Raw genomic sequence first — 12,098 nt, forward strand, 5'->3', positions numbered from 1 at the left:
AACCAAACAAATCAGAATAGGACAAAGCAAACAGAAAAGAATCATATAGTGGTTATAATTCTGTGTTGTGAAATCATTGTCTTATGTGTTAGCTAAGTTGCTTGTTTTTCAGGGAGTATCACATGGGGAGGGGGTTCAAATTTCTTGAGGATATTTTGTAATTTTGTGTGCCTGTGTGTGTTGCGCTGGAGTTAGGTTATTGGTGTTTATTGGTCTCTTATCTGGTCTCCCCTTTGTTAAATGGATGCTAGGATCTTTGTTATCACTGTGTTTTGTCAGATTACAGATTAGGTACATAGTGCTGTAGATAAAGTTTGGAGGGCAATTCTTAATATTTGAATTGGCTTTCTGAAGTGTTCCCAGCTCAGGTAGGGAAAACATAACATAACATCCAAAAGGAACTATTTGGGAGTTCAGTTTCCTTAAGTTCTGCATTCAGTTCTCTTTATAACTCAACTCACCATGGTCTGAACTTCAGCTTTTCTTAGTCACTGCAGTACTTCTTAGGGCATGAGATAAACAATAGTAATATTTTTACTCTTGTGCTGCTGTGCTATTCTCTGCTCTCTGTCACAGTTAGGAGGCTCAGCCCTTTCTTAGACAAGGGACTTTGGAGGACACTTTGAGACGAACGTGTTTAGGTCTGAACTGTTGGGATGGGTGGGAGAATCCACTTACAGAGCCCATTTCTCAATAAACCTAAATAACAGTTGCAAATTTACCAATATAATGCATATACTATGGAATATGTTCCTTTTTTAAACTTCCAGAGTTACAAAGTATAGACTGCCATCTAGAGACAGACTCATCAGTGAAAGTATAATTACAACTTTTAAGACATTCAAAAATACTAGTTTTAAAAAAATACATAAGAATTTTTTATTTTCCCCCATGCAAACATAACCCAGGTAGTTCACTTGCACCCCAAGATACTTAACATTTTGTTTGAAATGTTTCTTGGAAAGTAACCAGAGTATGTGCCCCTTTCTCTGCATTTACCCTGCTTCCCTTCTCAGAACTTTATAAGGCTTGCAGTCACTATGTTCTTAAATATAATTAGTAAGCTCTGCATTTACTGTATGTGGTATTTCTTGAGTGAATCCCTGTTGGTTTTAGTAATCTAGTACTACTGCTTTTTTGCTAAGGTTTTCCCTACCAATTTATTGGTTCTTTCTAGCAATCTTTCTCTGTTTTATTTTGATTCATAGCCTACGTGGGTATAGAAAAAAAACAAAAAGGCAGTTAACTAAGAAAAAAGTTATTTGAATTTCATAGAAATTATGTACATTATTCAGTATCTTGTGACTAATAGCTAGTGGAGCTGAAAAACATCACCATGTGTTATTCAAAGATCTTGTAACAAAAAATGTATTCCAAAGAAGTGTATCTTCTTCTTTTTACTCTGATTATTATCACCACTAACCTTAATTATAGTACACAGTGATAATTATCAAAGAATATGTTTTACTTTTAGCTTTCAGCTTTTTAAAAAATTCATCCTTTTTCACATGGTTGTAAGAAACCATGAATTTTGTAGTCAGGTAAATATGTGTTTGGTTTTCATATTTCTACCCTTCCATGGGCAACCATTAGGAAAGACTCCACAGGTGCTGTTTTAGACATTTTGTTAGTGTTAACTTTCCTTGCTGTGAAATGGAAGTTAGGAAAGATTTATTTTTGTTCTTGGTTTAGTTCATTGTTTTAGTTTATGGTTGGGTGACTATTTCTTTGAATTCTAAGAAAGGCAGAATATAATATCAGCTGGCAATTGTAGCAAGGACCGCTTAGTGCATGGTGGCCAGAAATTAGATAGAAAGCGGGCAGTTAACACACACCTTCAGTGATCTACTTCCTATAGGTAGTCACCACCGCAAGAAGTTTTCAATATGTCTAAATGGTAGCTCCCGAAGATTTCAACATGTGAGGGACATTTCATGTCCAACCAATGTCCTCTATCCTCTTCCTCCATATGGTGATTTCATAATGTTAGTCTTATTTCTAAAAAAATATCTGTGGTGTTACCAGTCCCATTGTTGCTCTAATATCCAAGTCCAGAATCTTTCCTTTTAGTATTCTTAAAATCAAAAAGAAATTTCTGTTCTTTCAGTTAGTGGCAAAGAGCAAACAATTGCTTTCTGAAAGATAGGTGATAGGAGTATAGAAAGTAGCAGGGGTTTAAAGTAAGATTGACACCTAGCAGGGCAAATGCTAAATCTTGTAGACTCATTTGACTTCCAGGCACACAATGGCATAATGTAAGGTTCCTTGTGCTCTAGAAGCTGCACCCCTGCAGACTTGCATTTGGTAGTTCATAGTTTCCTACCATTCTCCCTCCCCTCTCTTCCTTACCCTCCCATCCCCCTTTCTTCCTTTCTTTTCTCTATCTCTATTCCCTTCTCCTGCAGCCTTTTTCTGATCCAACTTTGCCTGCAGTTTTCATAAATCAACATTTCATATCCTGTTTGATTTTAAGTTCCTGGCATCATTGCATGTTAACTTCATTCCAACTTCGTACATTCCTTCTTAGGTGCTACATGCAGTAATTACAAACTTGTCACAAACTGCCCAACCTTCCTGGATTTTCCTTGAAATGTGAATACATATGTCTATGATTGTGTAGTCTTCCTTTCTGTATCTTTGAAAAACCAGCATTGTGTTCTCTGGATCACTTCTATTCTCCAGCTTGCGTAATAACCAGACTTAGACTATGGTTGCAACAGTTTTTTGAATGTTTGGGCAACTGTTATTCATGCAAAGCTGCACAAATAGCAGTAGACCAAAGTGTCTATACATGACCAGTAACAAACATTCTATATAATTAGTAAGAAGAATTTGTTTAATCTTTTAAAAATAAAAATGGAGCCAAGAGCAGCACTGGAGAGATAGATGAGTCAGTGGTTAACTTCAGAGGACCCAGGTTTAGTTCTCCCATGCCTACTCAGTGGCTAACAATCATCTGTAACTCCAGTTTCAGGGAATCTGACACCTCTTGTGGCTCCTGGAGGCACTAAGCATGCCCCTAGTATACATGGAGATAATCACATAAAAAGATAAATACAAGTACAACTTTTTAAAAATCATTCTGATTTCTATTTAAATTTTCTTGTATTTATGTGTATTTTGTTTTCATAAATACATTCTTACAGCTGTTTCAAGAACATGTTATATATTTCTTATGTGCTTAAATGTCAATCACATGTTTTCTTATTCCTGAAGATAACCAGATTTTTCAGTTTACTTTATACCTTTTTTAGTAATATTTTAAAATATGCTATATATTTTGGTATCTCTTTTGGAATATATGAATGTATCCTGCACATTATTCTCTATCAATCCTAGATGGCATTAATGTATTTTGAAATTTCAGTGAAGCCTTTAATAATTAAGAACAAGTACTGATTAGTCATAGCAGTCTGCCAAAGTAGATCAGTTACTAGCAAAATCCGTTTGCAAATTGCTTTCAGAAATCTTCGTTTTCTCATCTGTATACTGAAAGAAAGAATAGTACTTCTTTTTAGACTATTAGACAAATTAAATGTATTGACATGAAAGCTTGTTAGTAGATAGTAATCACTCAGATGGTGACTGCTGCTACCACTGTCAGCATTGTTATTTTCATCTAATCTGATACTTATAAATGACATGAATTTTCTTAACTTTTGCTATTACAGTATTTCACTGAATACTTTATACATTATTTTACACATTTTTAAAATTTAAAAATGCCTTACCATAAGTGTAGTCTCAGTATCAAAGAATTTATGAATTTGTAGTTTTGTTAATTATTTGAAAAATTGTATACCACAGAGGTTGCACTAAGCCTTGCCTTATTTGGAGATAAGGTTTTGCTTTATAACTTGAGATGACCTCAAACTTAAAAACCTCCTATGTAAACCCGAGTACTGGGATTATAGGTTCATGTCACCAAGCTTATTCTTATTATTGTGAACTTGTTAGATTTCTGCTATTATTTCTAATTTGAGAGTTATTTATTGTTACAAATAAGAAATAAAGCTGTTGGCCGGTGACTAAGGCTTCTTATTGGCTAGCTCTGTCTTAATTATTAACCCATTTCTATTAATCAAAGTGTTCCCACATGGGGAAGGGTCTGGACCTCTAACTCCTTTGGCAGGCTACATGGTGACTCCTCTCTGCCTACACTACAGAATTCTCCTCGTCTAGTAGCTGGTCCTATCCTTCCTCCCTGGCCACTGACCAATCAATGTTATCTATCAACCAACAACAGAAACATACACAGAAGGACAATCCCCATCACTAAAGAACTGCTATAGCAACCAGTATATTAAAAAAAACATTAAAAATAATGTGTTACTTTAAGAAAGAAAAGACTGTTGTTTTTAAAAATCAAAAACGAGGGAGGGAGAGAGGGAGAAAGGGAGGAAGGGAGGAAGGGAGGAAGGGAGGAAGCGAACTTAAATTTCCAAGGCTAGTTAAGGTAGAGACTGGCAATAATGTTATCAAAGGCAATCTGGACCTAATGTTATCAAAGGCATTTATTTAGTCTTGTTGGGAAGAAGAATGAGCAGTTAAAAAGTAAGACTAATCTTTGGAATAGTATCCATGTGGGAGTGTACACAAGGGTTTTCTTTGTTAATGGAGATACTATCTTAACATAACATTTGAGTTATTAGTAAGTTATTTATATTTGATAGTCCCTGCAAAAATATGAAGCATGAGGTTCTCTTCATAGTGGTTTCATTGCTAGTTACCATTTTCCTGTCTCTCTTAATGTTAACACTCAAAATAATGTTTGTTTGGGTGTTTTTTTGTGACCTACTGTATTTCAGGAAAAATACAGGTAAAAGTACTGTACATGAACTTGAAATATCAGTCATGGAAATAGAGTAGAGCATCATTTGCAGTGCTTAGAGTCTTAAAGAGTCTTAAAAGTAGTATATGTATAAATCAGTACTGAAATAGTATTGCTAACATTATGCATACTGTATTTTTTTCCTTGCCTAAGGCTGTAAACAACTAGTGACAGGCAAGATTAGGTTTGTACAGTTTTAGATTTTTCATGTTTCAAAAGTTCTGAGTTGCAGAGTTGGATTGAAGAACCACAGGGGTGGTTATTCTAAGGGAATGTGATTTTTTTTTTGATCCCCAGTTCCTGAATCTACCATAGGTAATTTGACCCTGTTCTTAAGATCAGGAAAACCAATAGAGCAAAGATATAATTTACATTAAAATTGACACTGTTCAACCAACTGAATGGCTTTGGATAAATAAATACATACAAGCACCTAATGCCTCTTCTGTCACAATATATAATGTTTTCCTGCCTCCAAGAAGTTGTCATTTTATTCTAAATCTCTTAGCTCTCGCAGAATTTCATTAAGTCTCTATGGGTGGCCTAGAATCCCTAAGCAGACCAGTCTGGCCTCAAATTCACAGAGATATTCTTCTGCCTCCTGAGTGCTAGGATTAAAGGTGTGTTTCGCCACACCTTTGAAACTTCGTGTGAATGAAATGATGCAGTATCTTTAAAAATAATTGTATTACATTTTCAATTACTTATTTTACGTGTGTGTGCAAGTATGTATTTATGTGTGGACTTGCACTTGCCATGTTAGTGGGTAGAGATCAGAGGACAACTTGTTGGAGACAGTTTTCATCATGCTGATTTAGATATCAAACACATTTCATCAGTCCTGGCAGCAAGCACCTTTATGTACTGAGATGTTTTCCTGGTTCATCCTTTCCTGTTTTGATGCCGTTTGTTTTTTTTTTCAATCTTTTATATTGAAAAACCATCAATATTACTATGTGTATCAGTTGTTTCCTTTTATAAATATGTAATTTGTTAATTCACATATTGGAGTTTTACACTTTTTAAAATTTATTCAACTGTGATTTGTCACTTGTGGCCATTTATGTATGAGTCTTCTCATCAGTGTTTGCGTTTTTGTTGAATTAATAGGCAGGAATAAAATTCTTGAATCATTTATAAAAACCACCTGAAGTTAAGTTGCTGATATCATCTTCATTTTCCTTTAAAAAAGAAGGGAGATGACTCATTGAAGAAAATGCTTGCTGTACAAACACAAGAACTGGATTTCAGCACCCCAGAATCTATATAAAATTCCGAGTGGACAGGAAATCCTGCCTGTCTGTCATCCCCAGCACCAAGAAGGGGAAGTTGGGGAATTCCTAGAGCAAGCTGGTTAGCCAGACTACTCAAAATCTTCAGTTCTGGATTCAGTGATGTTCTGCCTCAGTTAAATAGGGAGAGTGAGCCAGGCAGTGGTGGCACATACCTTTAATCCCAGCACTTGGTAGGCAGAGGCAGGCAGATCTCTGAGTTCAAGGCCGGGCTGGACCGACAGCCTCCAAAACAATACAGGAAACCCTGTCTCGTAAAACCAAAAAAAAGAGGGAGAGTGATTGATGGCTACATCTGATCAGGCCTCCACACAACTATACCTGTACATATTCACCACCCCTCATACACACACACAAAAGAATACTTCAGATTGTTTTAAATATGCGTTTTCTAGCAATTGTACACTAAATCCCTGAGTAATCTATACTGTGTGTTTATTACTTTTTTGACAAGTTATTCTGTAGTTCATTGATTAAAAACAGAATTGTTTATAATTATCACTGTTTCTGTGGTTCAAGAATTTTGTAGCAGCTCTGATAGAGTAGTTCTACTTGTCCAGGTCTGATAGTGTTATGTTCAATTTGTAGCTCAAGGGTCACACTCATTATAAGTCTTGTCTAGGGGAGGATTTTCTTTTTTTCCAAGAAAACTTATTCTTTTGTCATTTGGCTAGAGTCCTGACTTCATCTTATGAGAGTCTCTATAGTCTCAGTATCTTTATGTTACCTATAGAAAAAATATATTGCTTTAATAATCTATTTTCAGGTTGCATGTGGAGCAATTTTCTCCCTAGTATGTTTGTTCTTTCCTTAAGGGTCACTACCTTCATAATTATTGAATGATTTCTTTAAGAGCTTGAATTGATGGGGTTTGTTGGGGGTGGGGCAGGGGTGGTAGGGTAGGGGTGGGGGAAGACGTCAATCTGAAGGTTGGTTTTTAAATATTTTACATTAAGCCTTATTGCAATTATTTTTTATTTATTTTTGCTTATTTATGTGTGTGCGTGCATGCCTCATGGCAAATGATGAGGTCAGAGGACAACTTGTAGAGGCTGGTTTTCCCTTTTCACCATGGGGCCCATGGTGCCAGGCTTGGCACAAGTGCCCTTTCCATTGAACCACCTACACAGGCCACAGACAAATACAACAAAAAATTTGCTATATTTACACAAATAGAAAACGAACCTTTTAAAAAATACTAGGTTACGATTTTCTGCCTCACTGCATTATAAGCTTTTGATTTATTTTTATTTATTATTATTATTATTTTCATTTTAAATAGCTTGTTTTACATGTCAATCCCAGTTCCCTCTCCCTTCCCTCCTCCTGCACCCCCCACCATCCCCTCCAGCCTCCCACTCTATCGCCATTTCCTTCCACATAAGGGATATCTAGAGTCTGTCATTTTACTCAGGGCAGGGGCCAGGCCCTCCCCTAGAGTCCAGGCTGAGAGAGCATCCCTCTTTGTGTTGTGGACACACAAACTCTGTTTTTTTGCCAGGGATAAACACTGATCCACTCCCTAGGGCCCCATAGGTTGCCCAGGCCTCCCCACTGACTCTCACATTCCGGGGGGGGGGGTGTCTGGATCCCATGCTGGCCTCCCAGCTGTCGGTCTGGGGTCCAAGAGCTCTCCCCTGTTCAGATCAGTTGTCTCTGCTGGTTTTGCCAGACCATTCTTTGCCAATTTGCTCATCGCTCTTCTCTCTCTGTCACTGGGTTCCTTGGGTTCAGTTTAGTGTTTAACTGTGGGTGTTTGCCTCTGCTTCCATCAGTCACTGGATGAAGGCTCCAGGATGGTTATAGACATCAAGTTAATTATCAGGAATGGGCATTCGAAGCTTTTGATTTCTTTAAATTGTTTATTTTGTCTTGTATTTGATTTTAGAGGTGACATCTTATGCAGTCCATTTTGTCCCGGAACTTGCTATGTACCTAAGAATAATCTTGAACTTGGTATTCCTTACTTCATTTCCTAAGTGCTGGGATTATAAGCATGTGCCACTGTGCCTTTTTATGCATTGCAAGAATTCAAATCCAGGGTGCTTCGTGCATATTAGACAAACATTCTACCATCATTCTCTGTCTTAAAATTACATTGATGTTTTTGGAGGGAGGGTGTTGAATGCCATACTGGGAACTGTACTCATGTATGATGTACTAAGCAAGTGGTCTATAACTGATCTGTATAGCACCAACTCTTAAGTTACATTCCTTTTTCTTTTTTTGAAAAATATGCATTTTTGAAATGAACAAAAATGCATGTCAGTACATTAATAAATTATGTAACTAGATTTCAGGTAAAATTAAGCTATCAATAATACAAAATAATTAGAATGGTAAAAAATTAACTTTTGCTTTCATCCTTAATCATTATATAGAACTTAATAACTTGGTTTTAGAAAAATTTCATTGAAATGCATTATATTTCTGCATTAAGTGTTGGTTTAAAGTAGATGGTATAGAAATAATATGAGGGACTGGAAAATGACTCAGTAGTTCAGAGGGTTGACTGTTCTTCCAGAAGACCTGGGTTTCCTGCAATTCTAGTTTTAGGGAAGCTGACACCCTATTATGGACTCTGTAGGCAACACGCACACACATGCACACACACACAGTTCACAGACATATACATACAAGCAAGACACTATTTAAATAAAATGAAACAAATTGAGATGAATAGGAAACCCAAATAATTTTCAAACAATTATCAGAACAGGTTTAATGTTTAGTATGAGATAAAGATTAACTATAAAATTATATTTCCACAGGTACTGTCAGAATAGAGATGTTTCGAAATATGCAGAATGCAGAAATCATCAGAAAAATGACTGAAGAATTTGATGAGGTATAATATTCCAATATCTATACAAATTGATTCCACATATTTTTAAGTCATTAATAAATATATTGATTATTCCAAAAAATTTGCTTACTATTTAAGAAAAGGCAATTGTATTTATAAAGGCATGGGTTAAAGTTCACATTTTGCATTGAGTCTGGCAATCTCCATTTTCCAACTTCATTTATTTATTTCTAACATGAAATGCTTATTTTGTTAAGCGTTTTAGAGTTAAAATGATATAGATGTTGGGTAAGTTTCAGCAGTGTTATATATAAACCTATCTTAGAGATTATTAAAATATATTATCTAAGGTTGTTAAAAATTGTAATGGAGAAAATTCTGGTTAACTCTATTCATTCAAGAATTTCTCAAAACATATGTCGTACAGAATCTCCTCACTTTCCAGACTTTCCACATACTTGTGTGTGCGTCTACTTGGAACATACTACTTAAATGCTCTAATTTCCATTTAGAATATATGTTTCTATTCTTATTCTTCACAAACTAATCCCAATTACTAGTTCTGATATATTATAGCATTCAGAAATGCTTTCAAAGTTTAATTTTTGTATTTTATTTATGATAAAGTTGAGTCATGTGATCTCTTAAATCCATCACTACATCCATACGTCTTCTAATGTGTCCTTTGCTTTAAAGAAGATTTCTATTTCCTGAAAGATGTTCTTTCTTCAGCATTAGCAGGATTGTTTTCTCTAGATTAATTTTTGGATTTAGTTGTCTTTTTATTATTATCAATGTCCATTTGAATAAAACCATTCAAATATGTGATATGACAAACATTCAAATATGTATAATGTAATTGATATCTTTCCTATCAGATAGTTACATTTTCTCTTGCATTTCACACCAAAAATATCTTGCATGTTCTCAAATACAGAAAATACTCTGCCAACATGTTTTAGACTGATTTAGTCACATTCCATGGGAATTAAGTGTGTTGTTATTTATGCATTTCTATGTCTTTATTTTTTTAATTTGTATTTTATAAACATTTGTGTTTTGCCTGCATGTTTGTTTGTGTAAGGATGTCAGACCCCCCCCTGGAACTTTAGTTACAGTTATGAGTTGTCATGTAGGTGCTGGGAATTGAACCCAAGTCCTCTTAAAGAGCAGCCATTGCTTTTAACCACTGAGCCATATCTCCAGCCCCAATTTTTCTTCTTTAATTTTGTGTTCTAAACCCCCTTGTAAATTCCCAGCGTTTTTCAATCCATCAGTTTATTCGATTATAAAAACTGATTTCAACTTAAATGACATTATTTTTTACCAGTTTGTGAATATCTATATGTGTTTTGTATGAAATATTATATTGTTCAGATTCATAAGACTAGTATCTAAGTTAATTAACTTATGAAGAGGAAACTTTTGGTTGATGGTTTTGTAGGTTTCATGTCATTATATATTGACTTCATCCCATTACTATCATGTTGCTTCATGGTGGCAACAGCTCTTGACCAGAAAGGAGGACAAGAGAGGGAACTCCATCTTCCCTTTGAGTGCAGTCTCAGTGCCCCCAAGAACTCCATGAAGCTTCTACTTCATATGCCAATCAAGGGGCAAGCCAACTGTATCAGATATTAGTTATTTGGATTACAAGGACCTTCTGTATATCCTTTTAATATGTGATGGAATATAAGACACTTGTGCTAATTTAACTTAAAAGCTAAAACACCTTTGGAATTTTGAAATATTACTATGGAGATAGTTTTCACTAAGATAAATTTTTATTACATTAAGAGTTTATATCAAGTCAGGTAGTGGTGGCACACACCTTTAATCCCAGCACTCAGGAAGCAGAGGCAGGCAGATCTCTGAGTTCAAGGCAAGCCTGGTCTACAGAGCTAGTTCTAGGACAGTCAAGGCCACAGAAAGAAGCGCTGTCTTGAAAATTAATCAGTCAGTAAGTCAATCAATCAATCAATCAAATAGTTTATATATATAGTATATTCAAGTATTTAAATATGGCAGAAGAAGATGAAACCATGTGCTATGTTAGCTGGTAGATTTATCCTTCAGAGCCTTAACCACCTTAACATTGCCAAGATTATATAATACAGGTGATTGAAATCACAGATTTCTTTGTTTCGAGACAGGATTTCTCTGTGAAATATTCCTGGCTGTCCTGGAACTCACTTTAGAACAGACTGGCCTTGAACTCACTGAAATCTGCCTGGCTCTGCCTCCCAAATTCTGGGATTAAAGACCTGCACTGCCACAGATTTCCTCCAATCTTTAGTGTACTAACATTTGTCTGAGCAATATTGTGAATTTATGAAAGAATTTGCCATACTTTGCTGCCGTTAGTGTCATCTAATCATAGAAAAATACAGGTTCTTAGTTATCATTCACATAGACATCCTCATTAATTTGGGAAGTTAGTGATTTGTATGCAAAGTTTCCTGGAAGTACTTTTGATGACTCCAATATATAGTAAATATTTAACAACTACTTCCTTTAAGAGAAAAACAATAAGTCCGGAAACTAAGTTATTAATCCTGTTCAGATGTGAGCATAAAAACTAAAGGGAATACAGACATAAATGAAGTATTTATTACAGAGTCATTCCATTGTAGAAGCATTTTAGATAACTAGAGGATGGCTATATATTTAGGGAAATAAAGGTCATGGTATACACAAAATTATTCCTAAAATAGTGTTAAACAGCAAGCAGTTGGGAATAATGATAAATCACAGAGAATGAAATTGTTTAAAAAACATTTATTTTACAGTACTAAGTATTTTTCCAGAATTCAATGCAGTATCTTACAAAATAAATGTTTTTAAAATAAATGTTTTCAACTTTTTCTACTTCACAGTACAAGTAACACTTTGATCATAAGAGGAATATATAATTTAAAGTAGAATTTTATTAAGTATTAAAGATTATCCATGTTTTTGATAGTCATGTTGTTACATGAGTGCTCTGTCTTCATGTGCACCAGAAGAGGGCATCAGATCCCATTATAGATGGTTGTGAGCCACCATGTGGTTGCTGGAATTAAACTAAGGACCTCTGGGATAGCAGCCATGCTTTTAACTGCTGAGCCATCTCTCCAGCCCCACTTCGTTTGCTTTTAAGTGTGTGTCATTTTTGTGAAGTTCCTGTCTC

The 12,098-nt window shown here is 35.3% G+C and overlaps 1 protein-coding gene across 2 annotated transcripts in view; it reads left to right on the top strand.

Annotated features, from left to right (window-relative positions):
• The window catches only part of Stag1 (stromal antigen 1), a 272,956-nt gene that overhangs the window by 113,026 nt on the left and 147,832 nt on the right, over nucleotides 1–12,098 (top strand). For both annotated transcript variants that reach the window (XM_040740365.1, XM_005072015.4), the window contains exon 6: nucleotides 8,895–8,971. In XM_040740365.1, coding sequence (XP_040596299.1) covers nucleotides 8,895–8,971 — 77 coding nt within the window. The remainder of the gene's footprint in view (nucleotides 1–8,894; nucleotides 8,972–12,098) is intronic.

This window comes from Mesocricetus auratus, unplaced genomic scaffold (genome assembly GCF_017639785.1).
Source record: "Mesocricetus auratus isolate SY011 unplaced genomic scaffold, BCM_Maur_2.0 Super-Scaffold_100691, whole genome shotgun sequence".
Classification (NCBI taxonomy): Eukaryota; Metazoa; Chordata; class Mammalia; order Rodentia; family Cricetidae; genus Mesocricetus; species Mesocricetus auratus.